Source organism: Lithobates pipiens, unplaced genomic scaffold (assembly GCF_037356315.1).
Source record: "Lithobates pipiens isolate NorthernLeopardFrog02 unplaced genomic scaffold, aLitPip1_a1.2 Scaffold_28, whole genome shotgun sequence".
Taxonomy (NCBI): Eukaryota; Metazoa; Chordata; class Amphibia; order Anura; family Ranidae; genus Lithobates; species Lithobates pipiens.
The window spans coordinates 217,114,166-217,141,876 of record NW_027507789.1 but is presented as its reverse complement, the minus strand read 5'-3'; the positions used below and the strand labels follow the sequence as shown (position 1 = coordinate 217,141,876).

The window sequence follows — 27,711 nt, the reverse complement described above, 5'->3', positions numbered from 1 at the left end:
CCCTGAAAAACAACCCCCCACACCATAATCCTCCACACCACAAAATAATTTGGACCAGTGCACAAAGCAAGTTCCATAAAGACATGGATGAGCGAGTTTTGGGTGGAGGAACTTGACTGGCCTGCACAGAGTCCTAACCTCAACCAGATAGAAAATCTTTGGAATGAATTGAAGTGGAGACTGTGAGCCAGGCCTTCTCGTCAACATCAGTGCCTGACCTCACAAATGCTCTTCTGGAAAGAATGGTCAAACATTCCCCATAGACACACTCCTAAACCTTGTGGACGGCCTTCCCAGAAGAGTTGAAGCTGTTATAGCTGCAAAGGGCGGAGCCAACTCAATATTGAACCCTACGGACTAAGACTGGAATGCCATTAAAGTTCTTGTGTGCGTACAGGCAGGTGTCCCAATAATTTTGATAATATAGTGTATATATCTTTTTCTTTCGGTAAAACCATAGACTGCTGAGAACGTTCTGAGGCCTGCAGATAACTGTATATATTTCTATGGGTATTTATTGTTTGTTACATTGTTCTCTCTTTGTTTTTACAAATACAGAGAATCACCTCTTCACCTGATTGGATGAGCGGTTTTAGTTGAAGAACAGATGAGATCATATCCAATCCGCAGGCTACACAAGACCTTCCAGAAGTCAAAGTCACAAAGAAGTAACATTGTGTACGAATAAGCATAAAACAAATCCCGACAACCCACAACAACATAATACACTGCTACCAACAAGACAAGACACTGCCGAGAGGGAAGAGTATGGGGAATGACACAAGACTGCCATTATGGTATGAAACCAATGTCCAGAAAATGTCCAAAGTTCTAAAAGTTTACCTACTCCTTTTTGAAAGAGTAGGGAAGAACAAGAACCTTATTCAGTATGTCCCTCATGAAGGGATATTTCTCAGTCCCCCTGTGGTCACCAGGATGGGATATGAAAGGAAATGTCCTTGGCAGGGACATGGACATCAATAAAAATCAGGCAGAGGTTTTAACCCATTCTCCCTCTCTACTTGCCTGAAGTTGAACTTTAATGTTCTCGTTCTTCCTTTTGTAGAGACAGATGCCCCGCTTTTTTTTTATTTTATATCATGAATAAAAATCAAAATATATACTTTCTAAAATGTGTTAAATGGTCTAAGCTATTTATTTATAGACCAGTGGGCATCAATTTATGAGATATGGGGGGCCTCAACAGTGGCCACTAATGTTGTCAAGGGGCCGCATCTAATGTTCAGTTAATGTAAAGCTACAGAGCACTGTCATTGAATGCACACTTACTAGATGAAATAGTCAGACAGAGGACATGCTAGAAGGGTGGTTGAAGACCAAGAACATGCTAGAAGGGTGGTTGAAGACCAAGAACATGCTAGAAGGGTGGTTGAAGACCAAGAACATGCTAGAAGGGTGGTTGGAAATCAAGGACAAGCTAGAGGTGTGGTTGGAGACCAAAGACTTGCTAGAGAGGTTTGGTTGGAGACCAAGGACATATGGTAAAGGTGTGATTGGAGACCAAGGACATGCTAGGGGTATGGTTGAAGTATAAGGACATGAAAGAGGTATGGTTGAAGTACGAGGACATGCTGGAGGTATGGTTGAAGTACAAGGAGTTGATAGAGGTCTGGTTGAAGTACGAGGACATGGTAGAGGTGTGGTTGAAGTATGAGGACATGGTAAAGGTGTGGTTGAAGTACGAGGACATGGTAGAGGTGAGGTTGAAGTAGGAGGACATAATAGAGGTGAGGTTAAAGTACAAGGACATGGTAGAGGTGAGGTTAAAGTACAAGGACATGATAGGAGATATGGTTGAAGTACAAGGACATGATAACAGTGTGGTTTAAGTATGAAGGACATGACAGAAGTGTCGCTGGAGACTGAGGACATGATAAAGGTGTGTTTGGAAATCGAGTATATGTTAGAGGTGTAACTGGAGACCGAGTATGTGCTAGAGGTATGGCTAGAGACTGAGGACATGCTATAGGTACTTTTGAAGACTGAGGATATGCTAGAGAAATGGATGGAGACCAAGGACATGCTAGAGGTGTTGTTGAAGACCGAGGACATGCTAGAGGTGTGGTTGAAGACCGAGGACATGCTAGAGGTGTGGTTGAAGCCTTTGGACATCCTAGACGTGGGGCTGAAGCCTAAGGACATGCTAGAGGTGTGGTTTAAGCCTGAGGATATGCTAGAGGTGTGGTTGGAGACCGAGGACATGCTAAAGGTATGGTTGGAGATGGAGGACATGCTAGAGGTGTGGTTGGAGATGGAGGACATGCTAGAGGTGTGGTTGGAGATGGAGGACATGCTAGAGGTGTGGTTGGAGATGGAGGACATGCTAGAGGTGTGTCTGAAGATGGAAGACATTCTGAAGGAGAAAGTCAGAGACTGGGAAGATGTTACATGACATAGCTATCAATCACTGCCACTATAACATATTGAAAAAAAATCAATATTCCCAACTACTGCTTACTTGTGTCCAAGGGCCGCACAAATAACAGACAAAATTTCCCCTGGACCACAGGTAGGATACCAGAGACACAGACCATGACTGGACACATAGCTTCCTCCATTAGGTCCTGAGAAATGAGTCTTATCCTCCCCCTCTAGGTTTGGCAGGACAAACTGGAACTTTCAGTTCTGCAACATCTGGAGAGACCCATGATGCTCTGAGCTTCCAGAACAATTTGATGTCCACTCCTCTGGAGCGGCGGTTCCCTGGTACCGCCAGCACGCAGGCGGTGAAATATTAAGCCGTTATTAATGATAATCATTGTGGGAGATTCATTACACGAGGTGGATACATTGCTCTATGTGATAGATGGTCCTCAGCTGAGGAGAGAATTCATTACAGGGGAAAAGCTCCAGCAATGGCATTGTTGCAGGGTGCACGCTTGCTAATTTGAATTCAATACACATTATTATGCAATATTAATGACTGCTTTCTGGAAACGACCGTGTTCAATAATTACAAACAATAAAAATAGTATTGACCATGTTCTTTGATTAAATTTCTATTAGCCAAAGATTTGATGGGATGAAGGGAGGAAAAAGTCTGTTCACAATTAATCAAACCCAACACGAGGTTGATAGATGGAGAATTAATTTATGCCCGATTCTCATATTCTGCAAGATAGCTGGGCGAGACCATGTGACTCTGGGACTCCTCCTGCTGCGATATCACTATGGGCCTCACATACTGTATAACCGTGTCTTATAGAATACCAGTCTGGGCTATAACATATTACCATGTGTACTCTGCACTGGAAGTAAAGAGTCTGGCTGTGGGGGCGCCACTGATGTAGACACGTTCTTACTGGCCACAAACTGCACAAAACTGCTACCGGAAGAATGAAAAACCTGAGCAACTGTGGGTCCCCTCTATCACCAGTGGTAGAATGGTAGGCAATGGCTGCCCTGAGGTTGAGTCTAAAGAGTGTTCAGTCTCAACAAAGGGTCAGGGCAGGTGATGTTCAGGGTGGTAACACAGGCAAGTGGTGTTGGGTGGAGTGGTTTCATAGGCAGGTGGAGTTGGGGGAAGTGGTGACACAATTAGGTGATGTTTGGGCAGAGTGGTAAAACAGGCAAGAGGTAGGTGGTGTTCATCCAAAGTGGCAAGACAGGCAGGTGGTGTTGGGTGCAGAGTTGACATAGATAGGCGATGTTTGGGCAGAGTGGTAACACAGGCAAGTGGTGTTGGGTGGACAGCAAGTGGTGATGGGTGGAGTCGTAACGCAGACAGGTAGTGTTGGGTGGAATGTTAACACAGGCAAGTGGTGTTGGGTGGATTGATTACACAGGCAAGTGGTGTTGGGCAGAGTGGTAACACAGGCAAACGGTGATGGGTGGAGTGGTAACACAGGCAAACGGTGATGGGTGGAGTGGTAACACAGTCAAGTGGTGATGGGTGGAGTGGTAATACAGGCAAGTAGTGATGAGTGGAGTGGTAACACAGGCAAGTAGTGATGGGTGGAGTGGTAACACAGGCAAGTGGTGATGGGTGGAGTGGTAACACAGTCAAGTGGTGATGGGTGGAGTGGTAATACAGGCAAGTAGTGATGAGTGGAGTGGTAACACAGGCAAGTGGTGTTGGGTGGAGTGGTAACACAGGCAAGTGGTGATGGGTGGAGTGGTAACACAGTCAAGTGGTGATGGGTGGAATGGTAATACAGGCAAGTAGTGATGGGTGGAGTGGTAACACAGGCAAGTGGTGTTGAGTGGAGTGAACTTTGGGCCACAGATGGCTCTGCTGAAACCACCCAGCTCAACCAACATTAATTGTGAAATTTAAGGAGGCGGGTGGAAATAAAGTTGGATAAACACAGAGGTAGCAGGGAACAGGAATGTCAATGTCTGTCGGTAATGTGGGGGGGTTGTTTTTGTGGGAACATTTGGGGTGCCGTCGCTGTGCCTTCAATGTCTTCAGCATACCTGCAGCATGTCAGAGATTCAAGCAGGTGCTGCCCCTCGTATAAAACCCTTACTGTCTGCCCGCTCGTAAAATATTTAAACTGATACATTGTATATCTCTGTATTCTGAACTCCTTCATTCTTCACATTCTCATTTCATAAACTAAATACAGATTTTAATGTAACCACCAGGCAGCAAAGGTTGTAGAATTACCATAGTTAAATTGTAATTCCACCTTCATTAAGTTGCCGGCAATACACATTTAATAACAATATAAATCTTGCAGAATAATTCTCAGTGTTGTCCTTTTATTCTCCATGATAAATCCCTTCACTTTGCTCTCATCTGCTTTATTGTCAGACTGGATTCTCTCAGGTTTATTTTATCCACAGACAGGTTTTCTGCTAGTTGCTTTTCCTCTCTGGGGGGGGCAAACCTTGTAACCATTAACCGACCCTCCTTTATGCTGCTTGTCTCCAACTGTCACTGGGTGTGCACACACCTGATAGTTAGCGGCTCAATCAATAAACCTAAAAATAAAGAAATCCTAATGGCAGCTTACCCCCAACTCTTTCCAGCCCTGGAATTCTGGTATTTTTCTTTTATTCATTTTGCTTTTTCTTCTGCCCGGTGACCCTGCTAGATCCTTAACTTTCCGTCCTGGGGTGACAACGCTTCTTGAGCTGCTCCTGAAGCAGGGGTGTCACATCACATTTGGCTAGCCATCAAATTTTGCTAACCGCTGGAGTGAGCATGCGCGGCACCTGCCATACGCGTTCCAACACAGGGCCCCCCCGCGGGCTCGTTTCGCTCGCCGCGCTTCGGGCACAGCCTCGCTTCACTCGGCATAAATATAATCGTACTCTATGTCCATTTGGATGGTGGGGCTTGAACTTGGACTCAGGGGAGGAACGCATATGGCAGTGTCGCACATGAGCAGTCCGGCGGGTAGCCAACTGTGATGGGTTGCCATATGTGACGAAAGAGGGGCAGCATGGTCACTGTAGGGCATGCTGCGAACTACAAACTGTGTGTTTTTAAACACCTAACTAAAGCCTGATGGCTTCCTTACAGCAGCCACAGACCTGGTGACTGACAGTGCCTCCTACGACTGTGCTGGCTGGCCACATGTTTGAGGAGAGACGTCATCCACGTCAATGGCACAACGCATGAACTTGACGGATATCTGAACCAGAGAAAAAAATGCCATATACTGCAGATTACAGTCCTTAGATCTGGTAGTTGGATACGTTTTCTTTTTTGAGGCCAAGAGCATTTTCAGCAAGTACAGAAAATACCTGTCGATCCTGCCAGACGTGGCATCCTTGTTACTTTGTACATTCAGTTCAGCTCACACGAACAATGTGTGCTTAGAGACCAAGGACATGTTGGGGTTGTGGTTGGAGACCAAGGACCTGCTAGAGGTGTGGTTGAAGACTGAGGACCTGCTGGTGGTATGGTTGGAGATCAAAGACCTGCTAGAGGTATGGTTGGAGAACGAGGACCTGCTAAAGGTGTGGTTGGAGACAATAGAAGTGTGGTTGGAGACAGAGGACCTGCTAGAAGTGTGGATGGAGACTGAGGACACACTAGAGGTTTAATTGGAGACAAGAGAAGCGTGGTTGGAGACGGAGGACCTGCTAGAGGTGTGGTTGGAAACTGAGGACATGCTAAAGGCATGGATGGAGACTAAGGACATGACAAAGTTGTGGTTGGAGCCCAAGGACATGCTAGCGGTGTGGTTAGAGACCGAGGACCTGCTAGAGATGTGGTTGGAGACAGAGGAAATGTTAGAGGTGTAGTTGGAGATGGAGGACATGCTAGATGGGTGGTTGGAGACTGAGGACCTGCTAGAGGTGTGGTTGGAGACCAAGGAAATGCTAGAGGTGTGGTTGGAGACTGGGGACATGTTAGAGGTGTAGTTGGAGATTGAGGACATGCGAATGGTGTGGTTGGAGACCAAGGACACAATAGAGGTGTGGTAGGAGACTGAGGACACAATACAGGTGTGGTTGGATACTAAAGACACGATAGAGGTGTGGTTGAAGACCGAGGACCTACTAGAGGTGTGGTTGGAGACAGAGGACCTGCTAGAGTTGTGGTTGGAGACAGAGGACATGCTAGAGGTGTGGTTGGAGACAGAGGACATGCTAGAGGTGTGGTTGGAGACAGAGGACATGCTAGAGGTGTGGTTGGAGACAGAGGACATGCTAGAGTTGTGGTTGGAGACAGAGGACATGCTAGAGGTGTGGTTGGAGACGGAGGACATGCTAGAGGTGTGGTTGGAGACGGAGGAAATGCTAGAGGTGTGGTTGGAGACAGAGGACCTGATAGAGGTGTGGTTGGAGGTGGAGGACATGCTAGAGGTGTGGTTGGAGAAGGAGGACATGCTAGAGGTATGGTTGAGGACCTGTTAGAGGTATGGTTGGAGACTGAGGACATGAGGGATACGCATCCCCTGGATTTAACCCTTGCAGTGTGGGGACACCCTTGCTACAAGGTTGGATTTTTACTTTTCCTAGATTTGGGAAATACATGTTTTTTTGTTTTTTTTTGTGGTGATGATTTAACAATAGATTAATGCCAGTACAGAAAACTTTCAGGAAGGCAGCCCCAGAGCTATGACACACCATGAGCAGAACATAACAGTAATATGTGGGAGGTTATGGGAAGGGGAAGATTTCCAAAACTAATCACACAGTACAGAATGAATCTGTATGGGAGGTTTCTGTGGAGGACTGCAGCTATTCCCCAGGTAGTGGTGACATCCCGGATTAGGGTGGATAATAGCAGAGATTCCTGTTGCGGAGTGTGGAAAGTACCGATCTATCCCAGGACAATTCTCACACACACACACACGGCTTACACACAGAAAAGAGAAGGACTTTCCGCGGCGTGTCAGAGGATGGCAGGTGCTGCGTATGGAGGAAAGGTGCGTGTCACATGGATTTATGTGATCTCCTTTACAAGGGAAAAAAAATAAAAAATCTACACACCGTGCATCTCATTTTTATCCGCGCCTCCGACGGGCGATAAATCACACCGTGCCAGCGCTGAGAAATGTCTACAGTGCAAGTACAGTAATGACAAAGAACACAGAGCCGGCCATGTATCTTATTATGATCTAAACACCGATCTGATGCCATAATCACACTGAGAACCTGCTGGGGATTCTGGGTAATGGCCTAAATTAATGCGAGATCACATGCAGGAGAGAAAATAAATACAGCCGGGGATTATGGGTAATGGACTAACTTGCTTTTATGATTAGACCTTAACGGCAGCTGGGGATGATGGGTAATGACCCAACATGAGCTTTGACTGCAGTAAGGGATTCTGGGTAATGGACCGTCACGCCACAATCACCTTGCTTTGGACCTCAGCGAGGGATTCCCGGGTAATTAATACACCCAGGCCATGAATGTCAAGTATACAGCCCTTGATCCCAGAAAAGGAATTCTGGGTACAGGAGTATTGCACAATATACACCGATCAGCCGTAACATTCTGACCAATGACAGGTAAAATAAATAACATGGACTATCTGGTTAAAATGGTATCTGAAAATGGATGGGATATATTAGGCAACAAGTGAACATGTTGTCTCTGAAGTTGGTGTTGAAAGCACAAAAAAATAAATTAAAAAAATCAGAGCAACCTCAAAACTGCAGCTCTTGTGGGATGTTCCTGGTCAGGGCTGTCCAAAAGTGGTTCCGAGGAGGGAAAACGGATGACATGGTCATGGGTGGCCAAGACTGATGAAGGTGGGGAGGGAAGTCCGATTCAATAGATGAAGCAAAAAACACAAACTCATATGTGAACTGTTAGCCGGAGTAGGGAGAGTGTGGGCAATTAAAATCTCGGTCATAAGACGTTCATAAAAGATGAAAGTTCATGAAAGGCAAGTTCAGAAGCAAGTAGATCCAATAGAAGAGCTACTGGAACTAAAAAAAAAAAGTGAATGCCGGTTCTGATAGAAAGGTGTCAGAACACACAGAGCATCGCAGGTTGTTGTGTATGGGGCTGTGTAGCCTTAGACAGGTCAGGGTGCCCATGATGACCCATGCCCACAGCCAACAGCACCAACAATGGGCACATTAGCGTAAGAACTAGAGGTGTGGATGGAGACCAAGGACAAGATAGAGGTGTGATAGGAGACTGTATTATGTTGAGTTTGTGTGCACTAAAATTAATTTACTAGCAAAAATGTAAAAATTTGCCCCAGAAAGTTAGTGGTTACAGCCCCAAAACCAGCTAAAGCCTGCTGTAGGTGTCCCCGGCAGTGTAAAATGGTTTGTCCAACTGTCACCATTATCATTCCAGATATGAATCTCAGGATACAATATTTTTCCCTAAAATGGTCTTGAAGAGACGCGAGAAGAGAGAAGGGAGAGCGCCTCCAAGTGCAGACCAATGGGACACTTTTTATTAAAACCAAAAATGGCCCCTCACATAAACACATTAAAGGACAGGCTCATCTGTACAAAGCCGGGACAGTAGTAAAGGAAATCCACACTTGAACACGCCAGGGGCTGTTGTTGGTTCCTATCATGGAGGAGGAAGCCTCCAAGTGTCCTACTGGTCTGTACTTGGAGGCTCTCTCCCTTCTCTTTTCTTTCTATATACAGAGCCAGCTTCTGCTCCTCGGAATTGCTGCCCTACTGATTAGACTTGATGGAGGAGGAAGCCAGCTGAAACCATGACAGGAACAGCAGACCCTGGCATGTTCATGTGCGGATGTCCATACTACCGTCCTAGCTTTGTGCAGGAGGAGCCTATCCTTTAATGCTGCCCTAGCGATCGAACTTGATGGAGGAGGAAGCCAGCTGAAACCCTCCAAATGGCAGTGGAATGCAGCATATGTGGGGTGGCATCACCAGAGGGAGGGGAGTGACGCGTTTCAGAGCATGCAAAAGGAGCGCACATGCCTGGATTCTGCATTACGCATGCTCAGAAACACATCGCTCTCCTGCCTCTGGTGGCATCAAACCACATATGCTATGCCCCACTGCCATCTGGATGGTTTTAGCCAGCTTCCTCCTCCATGATAGGAACAAACAGCAGACCCTGGCATGTTCATGTGCGGATGTCCATACTACCGTCCTAGCTTTGTGCAGAGGAGCCTGTCCTTTAATGCTGCCATAGCGATCGGACTTGATGGAGGAGGAAGCCAGCTGAAACCATCCCAATGGCAATGGAACACAGCATATGCGGTGTGACATCACTAGAGGGAAGGGAGCGACGCGTTTCTGAGCATGCAAAACGAGCGCGCATTTCTGGATTCTGCATTGCGCATGCTCTGAAACATCCTCTGGTGCCATCACCAAGCATACGCTGCTCTCCACTGCCATTTAGATGGTTTCAGCCAGCTTCCTTTTCCATGATCGGAACAGCAGACCCTGGCGTGTTCATGTGCGGATGTCCATACTACCGCCCCAGCTTTGTACAGATGAGCCTCTCCTTTAATGTATCCATGTAAGTGGCCATTTTTGGTTTTAATAAAAAAAGTGTCCATTTGGAGGAGCTCTCCCTTCTCTTATCACTTCCCTTTAAGACCATTGTATAGAAAAATGTTGTATCCTGGGATTCAAATGTCCAATGATAATAGTCAGTATATAAATTACTCTATTTTTATATTGACTATTTGTGTAAGTGGCCATTTTTCATTTTAATAAAAAAAGAGTCCTTTTAGTCTGCACATGTGCAATGATAATGATCAGTATATAAATGACCCTATTTTTATTTCGACTGTTCATGCGAGTTGCCATTTTTGTGTCTTTTTGGTCTGCACTTGGAGGCGCTCTCCCTTCTCCTGACTTTCTATATACAGAGCCAGCTTCTGCTCCTTGGAATTGCTGCCTTACCGATTGGACTATTTAACATATTTATAATTATGAACTTTATACATGATTGGTTTATGGATCGATTCACCTTTGTGCCTACTTCCCATTGTTTTTGAAGGGAAGTAATATCCGCAATAGGTGGGTGAAGCAATGCAAACAGGTCACCACCTGAGAGCCCTCAGTGTCAATGGATGGACCAGCTTGACCAGCATCCATCCATGAGTGAAGTATTATTGGGCAGACATTGGAAAAAGGTTAGGTGATCCAAGGGAGATACCTACCCCCCCCCCCCCCCCCCCCCCCAGTCCTCTTAGCAGGCTATGTGAAGCCAGCCTGGGGATATTGCCTTTATTTTATTAGCTGTGGTTGAGGATCAGTCAGCTCCGGGGAACAGACACTTGACAATTGAACCAAGTGAAACCACTTTCATTGTGGAAGCCAGTAACCGCCCACACCAACCTCGAGAAGTGTTGTCAATAGCGCATTGTGCAATAATTATTCACAAATGTGCGGGCTCGCTGTGTCATAAAATAAGAGTCTGAGACAGTGAGTTTTCCCGTCAGTTGGAACAACACGCCTACATCTTAATTACAGGAAGCCCGGCTCTCTCTCTCTTTGTTCCCCATAGAAGTAAACAATATGAGCTTTATTCCTTGTAGCCATCCAGAGAGACCGACAATACACAGCAACCTGTTTATAATGATAGGGCAAGGGAGGGGGGTCTGCTCCTTTAAGTGGGTAGCTGGCAAGGCTCTATCTGCTGGGGGATTACAAGGATGTGTTAGCAGCCAACCGGTCATGCTGGGACTTGCGGTTCTCTGCGAGAGGAGGGGGGTGCAGGTCAGAGGTTTACAATGCATTATGGTGCATTCTGCTAAACTCAAGAAATATATATCTCTCAATATGTTCCCAAAGTGGTACTAATCCAGGTGGACCTGTTTAGCTCACCCAATGAGCCTACTAATAGGAAAACCCCACAGCCTCTGAAGACTTCACCTAATGAGCCTACTGATAGGAAGACCCCACAGCCCCCGAAGACTTCACCCAATGAGCCTACTGATAGGAAGACCCCACAGCCCCCGAAGACTTCACCCAATGAGCCTACTGATAGGAAGACCCCACAGCCCCTAAAGACTTCACCCAATGAGCCTACCGATAGGAAGACCCCACAGCCCCCGAAGACTTCACCCAATGAGCCTACTGATAGGAAGACCCCACAGCCCCTAAAGACTTCACCCAATGAGCCTACCGATAGGAAGACCCCACAGCCCCCGAAGACTTCACCCAATGAGCCTACCATTAGGAAGACCCCACAGCCCCTGAAGACTTCACCCAATGAGCCTACCGATAGGAAGACCCCACAGCCCCCGAAGACTTCACCCAATCAGCCTACCGATAGGAAGACTCCACAGCCCCCGAAGACTTCACCCAATGAGCCTACCGATAGGAAGACCCCACAGCCCCCGAAGACTTCACCCAATGAGCCTACCGATAGGAAGACCCCACAGCCCCCGAAGACTTCACCCAATGAGCCTACCGATAGGAAGACCCCACAGCCCCCGAAGACTTCACCCAATCAGCCTACCGATAGGAAGACGCCACAGCCCCCGAAGACTTCACCCAATGAGCCTACTGATAGGAAGACCCCACAGCCCCCGAAGACTTCACCCAATGAGCCTACCGATAGGAAGACCCCACAGCCCCCGAAGACTTCACCCAATGAGCCTACTGATAGGAAGACCCCACAGCCCCCGAAGACTTCACCCAATGAGCCTACTGATAGGAAGACCCCACAGCCCCCCAAAGACCTCAATCAGAACCAACAGCACCCAAAGAACTCACCCAATGAGTCTGATGATATGAAGAACCAACACCCAGGGGAGCCCTCACCTGAGGTGAGGTGCATTGGGTGATGGGAGAGGATACCTGTCTGACCTGGTCTGGAATTAGTAGGGGGCTTATGGTTCAGCAGAAGAGGTAAAATATACACTGCACACATTAAAAAAGCTTTATTGTCCATGGAGATTATACCTCATGCTGGACTCCGATCCTCTACCTCCGGTTCATCCCACTAGGGTCATATAGATGAAAAGCATTTTAGGAAGAGGATCGGAGTCTGGCGGCAGGTGTTATCTCCAGGTACAAGAAAGCTTATTATTAAAATTAATTAAACTTAAGGTAATAGGATCAAAAATTAATTTGATACTATAAAAAAAAAAAAAAAAAAAAAGAAGGATACGGTGGTGTGCGGCCACTAATACAGAGGTCTTACTGCACAATTAGCATCTATTATTATGGTGTCATTCCATTTGAGTGTCCTTACTATCATCTGCTAATGAAAAAAACAATACAAATAATTAGTTTACGTGATCTCTAGGATAATTGGACTATAGTACACCCCCTCGCCCCCATTTTCTTAAGGGGAGGAGTTCTGTAGTCCATCTGGCAGAGCTGGTCTTTCTGAACTTGATGCTTTTGTTTTAAAAGAGAGAAAACACGGGGAAATGTGCCCTGATATTTGCAAGTTGAGCAAGACCCAACAGCGCTGCTCCAGACTGCCCGAGGTACCTGTCCACGCTCCTAATGATGGGGAAACAGTATAGCACCGGCCGCACGCCAATGACATCACCACTTTGTAAAATCTTTATTAGGGTGCGTCCAAGTGTGCGTTTTTTTGCACGTTCACCTGTAGCACATTTTGGGTAGCCCGTTCTTTCCAACCGGCTGCGTAATAACACATGGGAACGTGTAAAAAGTAATGCAGGCACGATATTTTAAATTGCACTGCACCAAACCACATAGTACTGCAGTTTTGGTGGTCACAAACGCACCCACCACTGCTAGATTTGTGGGGTTGCCATTAAGATTTAATGGCAGCACGCCTGAAGCACGCCTGAAGGCAGCACGCCTCTGCGTTGGTGTGCACAAGCCCTGAACCACAAGCAGCATATGAAATGTCGCCGCCCAGCGATCGCCCCCTACTTAAGATGATACAAAGGGGTGACATTATTGGTGCGCGGTTGATACATAGGTTGAAGTCTAATGTGGAAGGTTTTTGAGCTTATTCACACTTTTGTGTTTTGAAAAATCACACTAAAGCAGACACGTTGCCACAAAGCATGGCAATGCACCTGGTCTATAGGCAATGACACCCATTGTACAGTAGAGCACAACGCTCCACAGCACAATACAACTCATGTACCATGACATCAAGGGTCCCATATGTTTTTTTCATACCTTGTGGTACACTGACAGCCCACTGATAATGAGAACCGGCAGAAAGGGGTACCATTTCACCAATGACAGAATGGTGGCCAGTCATCGATCATAATGAATGGGCTGCCTTAATACTAATGCATGCCATAACACATTACAACATATCACAAAAAATTGCTTTAGTGTGAATGGGCCCTTACAAAGAAATGTTACACTGCAGTACAGGATAGCAGGGTCCCCTGAGGATGGAGACGCCATGCTGCGACATGCCAGAGAATAAAGGGAATAAAAGGGTTAAATTTGAATCCTTGCACCCAACACCCCCTTGAAGACCACACCTAATAGACCTAATAATAGGAAGACACAACAACCTCTGAAGACCACACCTAATAGGAAGACCCAACACTCCCTGAAGACCTCACTAATGATAGAAAGACTGAAATCCCTCAAAGATCGTAACCATTGGGCCTAATGATAGACAGATCCAACATACCCCTGAAGATCTCAGCCAATTAGCCTAATGACAGGAAGACCAAGCCCTCACTAATGATAGAAAGATTGAAATCCCCCAAAGATCTTACCCATTGGGCCTAATGATAGACAGATCCAACATACCCCTGAAGATCTCAGCCAATTAGCCTAATGACAGGAAGACCAAGCCCTCACTAATGATAGAAAGATTGAAATCCCCAAAGATCTTACCTATTGGGCCTAATGATAGACAGATCCAACATACCCCTGAAGATCTCAGCCAATGAGCCTAATGATAGGAAGACCAAAAAACCCCCGAAGACCTCACTCAATGAGCCTAATGAAAGGAAGACCCAAGACTCCCCGAAGACCTCACCCAATGTGCCTAATGATAGAAAGACTGAAATCCCCCAAAGATCTTACCCATTGGATCCATCTAATGATAGATGGATCCAACATCCCCCTGAAGACCTCAACCAACGAGCCTAATGATAGGAAGACCCAACATCCTCTGAAGACCTCACCACAATAAGCCTAATGATAGGGAGACCCAACACCTCCCAAAGACCTCAACCAGAACCAACAGCCCTCCAAGCCCTTATCCAATGAGCCCAATGATTGGAAGAACCAACAGCCCCTGAAGGCCTCAACCAATGAGCCCAATGATAGGAATATCCAACGGCCTCTGAAGATCTCACCAAAAGATCGCCTAATAATAGGAAGACCTCAACCAGAACCAACAGCCCCAGAAAACCTCACCCAACGAGCCTAATGATAGAAAGACCCAACACCCCCGAAGAGACCTCATCCAATGAGCCCAATGATGGGAGGACCCCCTATCATTAGGCCCATTGGGTGAGGTGCATTGGGGAATGGGAGAGGATACCTATCTGACCTGGTCTGGAATTAGTAGGGGCTTGTTGTGGTTCAGCAGAGGATACAGCGGAGTGCGTCTTATGCGTTTGTATATTTGGATTGGAGAAAGTGAAAATGGTGCACAGTGATCGATCATAATGAAAGGGCTGCCTTAATGTAACGCATGCTAATGCAGGCCATAACATGTGCCGAAGCATCACAATGAATTGTTTAGTGTGAATGGGTCCTTTTAAAGCAATGTTGCATTGCAGCACAGGAGTAACAGGGTCCCTTGAGGGTAGAGACGGCATGCAGTGATGTGCCAGTGAATAAAGGGTTAAATCCGAATCCTTGCCCCCAGACAGACCAATCCCATGCCACATCTCAGAGGGGCCAGAAGAAGCGGCGGCAGAATTGCGACACTTTACAGTAGACGTACAACTTTTAATCAGAAAACAAATCACTGCTTAAATAGCATCTTCCCTGCCAGATGGGATGTCTACGTCGTTCCAAGTCCTATCCGTCTTCCACTCATCTCTGCTCCTACCCCCCCACCCCCAGCACAGACGGAAGGGGGGGGGGGGGTGCGATTTCATAAATCACTCAATGGCGCCCAGTCATCGATCATAAAGGCCTTATCCTTCACATGTGACAATAACGGATGTGCCGCTCCATTCCAAACCATTATACATTCTAAGCCAAGCAAACAAAAGTATGGAGTAACACATTTATCCTCCTCTCCAGCAGTATATGTGCAGACCCCATATGGCATCTGAGGAGAACGCGGCCCTGTTCACGTATGATTGATGACAATTCGCGCTCTTTTAAAAGTGAGAAAGAAGGAAAAAAAAAAAAAAAACTTCTCGGGGAAATACTAGATTTAAGTGTTAAGAAAAAGCTTTTAAGCAGATGGCGAGCCCTCCTCCCCACCTCTGTTTTATTAACGTAATGTGAACGGGTGTTGGACAACTTACAAAATTTCAACAACAGCAAGAAACTGCGTCTGTGAGATTTCGCCTTTGAACGCCGACGACGCACAGGATGTCATGTAGAGTAGATGCCAGGTTTAAACTCTAAAACTGAGCATAAGCACAATGGGCTCTCATTGATCAAACAGTCTGAAATAAGTACTATCGGTATTGCTGAATAGCAACCAATAGGGAAGTGGAGTTGACTTTAACAAATGAGAACCCCAAAGATGAATGGTATTCCTTAGCTTTTTCTTCTCTCTGTAAAAATCGAATTCTCCCCCTGAGAGTTCTAAATTGGGAAAAGGATATTTGTTGTTCCACTTTAATTCAGATTAGTACATTTCTACAAAGTTATACCAGAAGAAAAATGAAAGACAGAGCTTTTAATATGGCGGCCATTGAACAGTAATACCAAGACATAAAATGTATCCTCTGCCGAACTGCAATAAGCCTTACTGATCCCAAACCAGGTCAGACAGATATCCTATCCCCCATAACACATGACCCAACACCTCATGAAGACCTCACCCAATGAGCCTAATGATAGGAAAACCAAACACTCCCAAAAGGCCGCACCCGATGGGCCTAATGAAAGGATAAACCCAGCATCCCCCGAAGCTCACACCCATTGGGCCTAATGATAGACAGACCCAACATTCCCCTGCAGATCTCAACCAAAAAATCCTAAACGATAGGAAGACACAACCCCCCCCCCCCGAAGACCTTACCTAATGGGCCCAATGATGGGAAGATCCCAACAGCCCCCGAAGACCTCACTGAATGAGCCTAAGGAAAGGAAGACCCAACAACCCATAAAGGCCTCACCCAATGGGCCTAATGATAGGAAGACACAAACCCCATGAAGACCTCACCTAATGGGCCCAACTAAGGGAAGACCCATCAGCCCCCGAAGACCTCACTCAATGAGCCTGAGGCCGCGTACACACGCGGGGACTGTTCGCTCAACTTTGTCCGCTGAACAGTGTTTCGGCGGACAGTCCGCTCGTGTGTGGGCTTTCAGCGGACAGTTTCAGCGGACAGTCTGCTGAACAAAGTTTTTCGGAAATTCCGAAAAACTGTCCGCTGAAACTTTGTTTCAGCGAACAGTCCCCTCGTGTGTAGGCTTGTTCGTCAAACTAAGTTCCGCGCATGCTCAGAAAGGATTTACACGCCGAAGTTTGCATTGCAATGTATAGGACGTCGTATTTTTCGTCCCGTCGTACGTGCCGTTCACGTCATCGCGCACGGTTTCAGCGGACTGTTCGTTCGTCGTGTGTGGGCAAGTCCGTCCATGCTAATTTTGAGCGGACTGTCCGCTGAAACTGTTTGACGGACAAAGTTGAGCGAACAGTCCCCGCGTGTGTACGCGGCCTAAGGAAAGGAAGGCCCAACAACTCATAAAGGCCTCACCCAATGGGCCTAATGATAGGAAGACACAAACCCCATGAAGACCTCAACCAATAGGCCCAATGATTGGAAGAACCAACAGCCCCCAAAGACTTCACCCAATGAAAGGAAGACCCAACACCCCCTGAAGCCCTCAACCAATGGGCTCAATGATTGGAAGAACCAACAGCCCCCAAAGACTTCACCCTATGAATCTAATGATAGGAAGCCCCAAGACTTTCTGATCACCTCACCCAATGAGCCTAATGATGGGAAGACCTCCTCATTAGGCCCACTGGGTAAGGTGCATTGGGGGATGGAAGATGATACCTGTCTGATCTGGTCCGGCATTAGTAAGGATTGTTGAGGTTCAGCAGAGGATACATCGGAGTGCGTCTTATGTGTTTGTATACCTGGAGGGGAGAAAGAAAATCGCAGTGGGCCTGTGTGCCCACGGACGGTCATTGTATGTGGTTGCTTGGAGCGGTGTCATGTACATACATTTGCATCGAAGGCTGGCCATTCATGGTCGAATTTCAAAAGAATTTTCTTTTGAAAGTAAGCAAATTTTGTGCGTTTTGTGATCTGATGGTGCCATGATTGATTTCGAAATTTGACCTACCAAGCCTTCAATTTCACCTCATGTTGCTACAGAAAATAATTTTTGTGGCTGGGAATCTTCTTTTCTTGCATTCATTCGCATTTCTTTTTCAATTACATTTTTCGCATGATTCCCCCATCAATAAATAGAAAATTGTTTGTTTTAAAAAAAAAAAATTCAACATGCCCGATTACTCAAATTCGATGGCTGCACGAAAATCGGCTGTTGCTGCAGCCCACTAATGGTGCGAAAATTTGAAAAAATATTCTTAGATAAGATTTTCGAAAAATGCTTTCGATATTCGACCCATGTATGGCCTGCCTAACAGTGAAGTGAATTTAGAAATCAAAGGGGGAAATTACGTAAAAAAAAAAAAGATCAAAGTAGACATAAACCTTTATGAGATGACATTGAGGGCCTGTGTAGATGTACTTTTGTTCATTCAAGTGTGTTTTGTATTCCCATTCAGGTTAACAGGAATGTCAAACGCATTTGTCGATCAGGAGGAGGTCATCTGCAGGCCAAATTTACCTCTGTCAAAAAATTATGAATGAGCCTTGGAGTGTCTCAAAGGTCATTGACACAAGCCCAAAGCCCATCCATGCAGGTCCCTAGTTTGCTAATGTAGCTTTGTAAAAAAAAAAAAAAAAACGTAATAAGTTTTGCTTTTTTTTGCCTTACATCTGTACATGTTTTTACATTATTACATCTCAGGACTGCTGATCTCCTGCAGCCTCTTTGAATCCACTTCATGTCTACATGCTCTCCAGCGATGGCCACGTGGCATTTATCAAGGCAACTTCCCCGATGGTGACAACAGTGGACCATGTCTGTGTAAAGTGTGTTATAGCGGTAGTCTCCATGGGACAGCACAAGAGCAAGGGACAGTGTAGTCACCCTATAATAGGAACAGCAAAACACAAAAGGGGGCAAAGGCCCATTGCATTATCAACAGCACTTTGGTAAAAGATACAAATTATACTCACAAACCAGAGAAGATTGGTAGCGTACCACATATATACAGAAATCAGAAGTCCGACCTCTAGCCTCGTAGGACCAAACGGATGACAACAAAGATTTTGCTCTGAGGAAGAGGGCCAGCCCCCCGAAACACGTCAACTGGTACGGTCGTCCATTTAGTATTATGAGGCTAGAGGGCGGACTTCTGGTTTCTGCATATATACGCTACCAATCTACTGTGGTTTGTGAGAATAACCACTTCGCACCCGGGCCAATTCTGGCATTTCTCTACTACATGTAAGAATTACTCAGAAACCCCAAACATTATACATACATATATATAACGATGTGACACGTTCTCCAATGCAAAATTACGTTTATATCAGATGCTCTTCAAGGCATAACAATGAATAGATGTTACTGTAGAGGTACGAGCATACCATGCTCTTCATCAGGCTTGGGTGGAATTTTTTGAGTCCATCCTGACACTAACAAAAGTAATAGAGGAACAGAGGAAGTAACCCACCCTACTTTTTGGATTTTATATATTATATATATATATATATATATATATACCGTATATATATATATATATATATATATATATAAAATTTTATTTTATTTTACTTTTTTTTAGCAAAAAGAGAGCCCTAGAGAGTAAAATGGCAGTCATTTATTATTACCAGTATTTATGTCACACGGTATTTGCACAACAATTTTTCAAAATGCAATTTTTGGGTGGGAAAAAAACTTTAATGAATTTTAAAGCAAAAAAAAAAAAAACATCATTGATAGCCCAATTTTTTGGGTAAAATATAAAAGATGATGTTATGCCGAGTAAACAGATACCAAACATGCCACGTTTTCCTGAAAGGGTTCATGGTATGGCACAAAACTATGGTACTTAAAAATCTCCATAGGTGACACCTTAAAAAAAATGTACAGGTTGAGTTCCAGGCTCCCAGGATCATAGAGATGGCCGGGGACCATCCGGTCAACAGCCAGCTCTATGGTAATCCAGCACCACCGCAGGATCCATTCTCTGGGCCCCCGGCCCGGAGAGGCACTGGAGGATGTTCCCCCCTCCTGCCGCCTTTAACAAGACAGGGAATCGCTGGCTGAAAACCAAGATATCTGGATGATACCTGTAGCTGCACCCATCATCCAGATATCTCCACTTCAAGCCCAGGACGTCACACGATGACCTTCCGGCAGGAAGTCGCTAATTTGTATCTTTTATTAAAATGCTGCTGATAATGCACTAGGTGTTTGTGCCCTTTTTTGTTTTTTGTTGTGTAGGTACAGTTCAAGATTCCCCGATCTGAGGATGGCCGCATCGCATTTGCATATCTGAATTGTAATTGAGCAGGAGGGGCCACAGGTTGAGCACCCATGAAGGCTAGCATCTCTGTGAACTCTAATGCCAGAAAAAGACCAATGAGAGCTCCATCGGAATTTAGCTGTCCAAATTTCCGCCAGCCCAAAATTTATAGCATGTTCTCAATTTTTCAGACGAAAAAACTTTCTATCGGAAAATACAATCGTGTGTATGCAATTCCGACACGCCAAAAATCACACATTGCTCAGATTCAACTACTGGCTATTGAACTTCCCGTCGTACGTGTTGTACGTCACCGCGTTATAAACGAACGGAATCTGATGTGACCGTGTGTAGGCAAGACAGCTTGAGTTGAATTCCGTCGGAAAAACCATCAGAGCTTTTTCCGTTGAGAATTCCGATCGTGTGTATGCGGCATTAGGCCTGAGGTGTCAAGTTCTTACCGCTCTACCCTAAATTATGAAGAGGACCATCCTGGCAGGATCACCAGGGATTATTTTAATAAAAGACGCAGATTTAACAATAATGAACGTGCCCTTTTCGAATGACATTAGATGAGATGTTCAGTGATTGGGTTTCCATCTACTTGTACTTCTGAGGATCCTCCATGTACCAGAAATACGTACGAGAAGACTCTTGTACAGGAAATCTCTGACTGTTCTGAATTCTAACAGACTAATGTTCTTTATGAGAATTCTGCAAAATTAAATTACAGAGACAACCCTGGATAGCAAATGACTGGCATTGCCACACAGGGCTGGCGGTACATTGGGGGTTGACTATTCTCCGAATCTCGTCTTAGTGAGAAAAACTGGATTAGTGATTTCATTTTGTTTTGGAGCATAGGAAAAATGAACACATTGCTAATAAATGTGAACACTTCCGACTAACTGACACACACCAGGGCATACTCGGAAAACATGAGCTAATATAACGAAGTTAGAATCCGGAAAGGTATACTAATACGCTGCCTAGACAGGGCCGGCTGGGAGTTGTAGTCCCCACGTATTGGCAAGCAGGGACTAGCATTGGCTCCGGCACGGCAGGTATTATGCGATTGTGTATGGAAAGGCGCTGGACTCTGGACAATCATTTTCACACATTGTGTGTCCTCACCTCCTCAGTGCCAGGAAGAATTAATTACACTCAGCATATTCCGTCAGATTGCCGGCCATTTCGGCAGGAAGTCATTTGTTTGTTCAATTTTTTTTTGGACTTCTGGAAGGAACATTGGCCAGGAAGAAAGGGAGGTGGCTGTGATGGATATAAGAGAAATAAGAGAGCCCACCCAGGATTCGCAGACCACCGTGAAGTTGTATCCTCATTATCTGATCACCCACAGGAGCACCGGGGACAGGGTGTATCAATCCACCACAGCGGGATCACCGACGGAGCCCCATATTAGGTCAGCCTCAGGGCTCCTTCCTCTCCAATCCCATTATTGTGTCACTACAGAATATGAATTGTTTTCTATCACGTAACCCAACATGATTCTGCTAGGATATTGCTGCCTAAACTGATGATGGTGATATCCCACGGTGCTGCTGGGCCCTACAGCCACTGCATGGTTTGCAATGGATACAGTTGTTGTCTCCAATTGCCCATTAGACCTTCTCAGGGTTAACCTTTATGGATTACTATTGTGACAGGGTAAAACTAACCTGTCTCAAGACGGTCTAAGCCCAGCTCACGTTCCCTATTAGTGGGCGAACAATCCAAGACTTGGTGAATTCTGCTTCACAACGATAAGAAGAGCCGACATTGAAGGATCAAAAAGCAATGTCGCTATGAACGCTTGGCTCAACTGATGACTATTCCCACCTCAATAAACCAGCTTTTGATATTTTGAAAGTGGACACCACACAAAAATATAATTGTCAGTGGACGAGGGGGGCAATCACAAAGTTTACGGTGACTCCACCACATATCTGCACAACCCAGCCAATAGTTGTGGAAGTCTGCCAGGTGAAGGTGGTCAGACCGATCCCTATTGTTCATTCCAGATAATAAAAGGAGAGTATTCATTTTTCTCAACCATTTTACCCTAGAGAAGGGTACTCCAAACTAAATAAAGGTGCCAATTTACTTTGCTTTAGATTTTAGGTGGGCCCGACTGTGGCCATTGAGAGTACAAAATTTCCCTCCATCAGTGGTAGTAAACAATCCCCCATCATTGGTGTCATTGGGAGGAATTGTACTCCATCATTGATGTCATTAGGCCTCATTGTTGGTGTCATAGAGAGGAACTGTGCCCCGTCATTGAAATAATTGGTAGGAATTGTGCATCTTCGTTGGTGTTATTGGGAGGAACTGTGGCCCATAATTGAAGTAATTGGTAGGAATTGTGCCCCTTCGTTGATGTTATTGGGAGGAACTGTGCCCCATCTTTGAAGTAATTGGTAGGAATTTTGCCCCTTTGATGGTGTCATTGGGAGGAATTGTGCCCTTCTTTAGTAAATAAAGTAGCACCCCAAAGGCCGGATGAAATCAAGCAAAGAGCCGCATTTGGCCCCTGGGACCACTGTCCTAGAGGAACCCTTGAAGTAAAATTCAGATCTTGGGAACTCCTGCTAAAAGCAATTCATTGGGGGTCAGAGAGAAAAATGTCTCTTATAAAAATGTCTCATATTGGTGGCCAGAAAGTTCCCCCTTAAAAAATACAAAGATCATAAAAAAAAAAGATCATTGGTGTGGTTGCTGGCTCTGCCACGTGATGTTTGAACTGAACCTATGCAGTCACCATTGGATGGGATGTCAATTAGCCACAGCTCAAGGAACACTTAGCAACCTCTCGAGGAACCCTAGGGTTCCATGAAACCCTTGTTGAGAATGACTGCTGTAAGTTGTCTGCTGGAGGATGACAGGGCCACTTTAAGGTACAGTCTACCATGGACACCATTATGAAATGCCATATGTTTATTACCAAAAATTCTGATTGCTTGGCCTTTGTTGTTGCTGCTTCTGCCAAGTGGTGTTTGACCTGGAACTATACAGTCGCCAACAGAAGGGAAGTCAATCAGCCACAACTCAAGGAACTCATGCCACATACACACGAATGGAATTTCCGACAGCAAATGTTCGATGTGAGCTTGTTGTCGGAAATTCCGACCGCGTGTACGCTCCATCGGACATTTTCTGTTGGAATTTCCGACAACAAAATTTTAAGATCGGGATCTCAAATTTTCCGACAACAAAATCCTTTGTCGGAAATTCCGATCATGTGTACACAATTCCGACGCACAAAATTCCACGCATGCTCAGAATCAAGCAGAAGATTCCACTGGCTATTGAACTTCCTTTTTCTAGTCCAGTCGTAACGTGTTGGACGTCAGCGTGTTCTTGCCGATCAGAATTTCCAAAAACATTTGTACGACTGTGTGTATGTATGCAAGACAAGTTTCAGCCAACATCTGATGAAAATAAATCCGCGGTTTGGTTGTCGGAAATTCCGATCGTCTGTACGCAGCATTAGCGACCTCTGGAGGAACCCAAGGTTTCCATGGAACGATGGCTGCTACCATACATTTATCTATAAAAAAAAAAAGGAGTTATCTTTATGCTGGAATGGGCCCTTAGAACCTTACATCAGACTACCGACCAGCTGTCCACAGCCAGCTTTAGCCCACCAATGCCGCACCTGAAATTCATGAGACCACGTTGAGCATCTCAAGCAAAAATTAAGTAGTGTGAGTGTTCATAAAAGATTAAAGTATATCTAATCCCAAAATAAAAATGTAATATATGGCAGCTTATCGGTCCTTAGATGTGGTGGTTGCTGCCGGCTTTGACCAGTCAGAAGACAGGCTCCACCGAAAGCTCAGGTAAGTCAATTCTTTCAAGATCCATTTTCTTTTCCGCCAACGCCGCATCTCCCTGTGTCGCTGTGACTGAGATCACAAAGTGTTACAAGCAGCTTCTAATGAGGATGCATGCTCTCCTTAGCAACCTCCTGCTATTGTAGATGTGGTTATCTCTGAAGATCTCATTAGCTTGGGAACACATTAGCAGACGGGAGAGGTGAAATCTTGACCTACTTAATTTCTTTGTCACCACTAGCGCCATGCTGCAGAGAATATCAAAGCCTCTGGCTCTGAATACCCTTACACAGTAGCTTCTGGGTGTCGCATGGCATTCCACGCACCCAGCTCCGTGGGAGCCCGCACCATGGTTTGCTGGGTACGTCAGTGGAGGTTCAATGAAAATTGGAAAATGATTAACCCCTCCCCAAAAGACTAGTAGGCTGAAGGGGGAGCAGGCATGGCTGCCCTAGGTAAGGTTGGCAGGAGACAGGCACTGCAAGAGAAAATTGGGCTTAACCAAGAACAGATCATTAAAACACAAAGCTGAAGAGCAGTTTTTGAAGGCTGAAAAAGAAAAAAATTTGGAAAGGAATTAAAAACTAATTGAGCACACGTGTTGGTGAACACAGCGAGATGCTTTTGTTTGGGCACAAACCGGTAACTTACATCTGTCACTCTATGCCCAATACCACTTGGTATAGGAATTTGTGGCTATTGTGAAATATGTTTAAATCAAAATTTTTGTTCCCAGAATTCAGCTCTACAGCCAAATATTAATGCCAATCTCATACCAGGTAATGGCTTTCTGAGATTTGTACATTAAAAGTTAAATTGTAGCAGCTATGAGCTAGGGCAAGGGTCTCCAAACTTTCTAAACAAAGAGCCAGTTAACTGTCCTTCAGGCTTTAGGGGTGCCAGACTATGGCCAATAGGAACAGAAAAGGCCTTGGCATCAGTGGAAGTAAATGGTGCCATCTTTGGTGACAATGGGAGGGCTAGTGCCCCATCTTGGTATTAATTGTAGTAGTAGTGCCCCATCATTGGCTTCAGTGGGTGAATAGTGCCCCATTGCTGATATCAGTGAGAGAAATGTTGCTCTATTGTTGGTATTTAGGGGAGGAATAGTGCCCCATCACTGGTGTTAGTGGATGGAATGGTGACTCAAGGGTCAGATAACGGTAAGCAAAGGGTCACATCAGACCCACAGGCCACAGTTTGAAGACCACTGAGCTATGGCACTCCATTACCTTTCTCACTATTTTCCCAGTGGTGCCTTTTCCAGGCCCGTTTTGAACCTAATTGGAGGTTGTGGCCCAATAAAACCCATTATAAGATCCTATTTGTTTGATACATGTGGCTTCTTTTTTGTCACAATGGGTATCCTAACTGGATAATGTTTAGTTGCTAAAGCATTGTGTCTGCAGATTTTTCTTTTTGCTTTTTTTTTTGCGTACCAACTAAGCACTGCCGATCTTCTGCAGCCTCTTTTGGCTACTTCATGTCTACATGCACCTGTGCATCATGATTCTGGACCAGCTTCCTGATGGTGACCATGGTGGAGCTAGCCTGAGTAATGGGTGTCAGCACAGTCATTGTAGAATCCACATGGGTACAAGGTGACAACATAGGAAGTCAGTTGGGAGACAGTCTCCTTATAACGAGAACTTGAACAAGGACCTCCATGGCGGGATCACCAGGGGTAGTTTTTATAAAAGCTTCAGTCTTAAAAAAAGATAGAAAGAAACTTTTGGAATGTCATGGACATGATGTTAATAATTATATGAAATGTTAATGATTGAGTTTATATCTCTGAATTGTGAAGAACACTCTCCTGTGGTACTTTGTTTATTTGTGATCTAAGTGGTATGTATATGTAGTACCCTCAAGTGTGCAACTAGTGTAGGTAAATGTATTTTGTTGACTCATGGTAGCTGTGCGAGTCTGTAACTGGGTCAGGTAACTCAGGTAGCTCAGGCTGGAGGGCTCTACAGGGCAGGTCTCTGGTGCCTCCCCCTGGTTCTAGAAGCTTTGAGAAGCTTCTGGAAATTAGTGGGCAGAGGGTAGGTCATCCTGATGTGCATATTCGAGGGAATCTGACCAAACCCCAGGCAGAAGGCACTGGCAGGTTGGTTGGATCAGCCCTTAAATATTGTGGAGCCTGGCCAGCAGGAGGAGTCAGGTGGAAGATGGAGTGCTGAGGTTGCGGTCATGAGGCCTGGGAGTGGAACCCGGGGCTTGGGTGATTTGCCTCCAGGCTGAAGCTGAGGAAAGGAAGGAGAGGAATCTCTGTTACCCTTGAGTCTTGTGCAGAAGACATCCTGGCTGGCATGGAAAGATCTGAACAGTAGGAGGCCTGAACAGAGGTCTTGTCCAGTGCCGCGGGAATTAACAGACAGTGTGAATACCTCAGCACACCCAGGGACATACGGGGGGGGGGGGGGGGGGGGGAGACTGACTGACTGACTTTCTCAGGGACAGTGTTGAGCTAAATCCCAATCCCTTGTCCTGGGGCGTTCTTCAGAGCAGCCAGGTGGGCTGGTAGTCTAGGCAGCCAGGTGGGCTGGTAGTATCTGCAAGCATCAGAACTGTGTGAGGTTCTACTGAGGAGACACAATATTTCTACATACAGTTTGGAACTTTGTGCTAAGTAAAGGGGACTGAGAGTTCCTGGTAGAACTTTGCCACTGGTCCATAGGGAACACGATTATTCCGGAGGGAGCACAGTCTTCATTTTTGTGAACACAGAGAAGGAAGTTTGTCCTCATCTGTTGTTCTTCAAGTCAAGATGGGCATCCCATAATCCATATACCCTATCCAAGTTGTTTTCCCCAATAAAACAACAAAAACAAGCCCATGGACCGATTCCTTGTCTCTGAGTGAGAGTCGGAAAATACATGTTGCCTGGGTGTGCAGGAAAAGGGGGACCAGAAATCCAGTGGCTCCTGTGGGGGTAGACATACATATATAAAGCTATATATAAACCGCGCCGGCACAGAGGTAATCAGGTAACACATAGGCATCAATGCCAAAGAGCTGGAGCAGGGTTTCTCAACCAGGGTTGCATGGAACCCTTGGGTTCCTCCAGAGGTTGCTTGGGGTTCCTTGAGCAATGAGCAATTTCTGCCTCTCAGATAAGTTCCCACTGAAACCATTGATCTTTTAGCAATCTGTAAGGGGGTAATTCTTCCCAATGGCCACTGACCATCACACTAATCTATCATGACTTGTAGATATAGATATTTTTAGCAGGGGTTCTCTGAGACTGAAAATCTATTTTTAAGGGTTCCTCGGGGTTGGAAAAATTGAGAAACTCTGTACTAGAGCCTCCCTAGCCAAGGCGGTCATAAACAGCCACCGAGTCCAGTAACTGTCATTGGAAGTTAAAGGGATGAACAAATTAACAAGTGTGTTTAGCGGCTGTGCGTCTCTGGGCCACCGGCCAGGACACGGATATCTGGGGATGGCTCAGAGTCGGGGCCAGGCATGGTAGAATATGCCACCCTAGAAAGTGTAAACACACACAGAGCACACATTGGACGGCGTCCAGGAATTCCTCACCCGGAATCACAACTACCATCCGCAAACCATAACAGACTTAACCCCTTCCCCTCTGCCAAAATCTATTCACGGATGCACAAGCCTATTCAATCTGCGCCAAGGCTGAGCTCGAGACTTCAGATGAAAGACCAAACATCACTATGGGTTTCTCTGATACCAAATACTGAAATAAGTTTCTGGATCTGAACCAGAACGAAGGTGTACTCTGTTTAGACAGCAAAGATAATGCCTGGTTAAATAGCAGGAGATTAGAGAGCCATATAGTTAGCACATGGAGATATTTTGGGTCTTTGGG

The 27,711-nt window shown here is 45.6% G+C and overlaps 2 protein-coding genes across 2 annotated transcripts in view; both read right to left on the bottom strand.

The window, feature by feature from the left end:
* Positions 1-27,711, bottom strand: part of TSHZ2 (teashirt zinc finger homeobox 2) — a gene marked incomplete at its 5' end in the record, with an annotated part of 226,258 nt that overhangs the window by 105,924 nt on the left and 92,623 nt on the right.
* LOC143936163 (uncharacterized) lies at positions 332-9,227 on the bottom strand. The gene has a single exon (XM_077460538.1). The coding sequence runs from the start codon at positions 2,371-2,373 to the stop codon at positions 1,303-1,305; it is 1,071 nt and encodes a 356-aa protein (XP_077316664.1). The 5' UTR covers positions 2,374-9,227; the 3' UTR covers positions 332-1,302.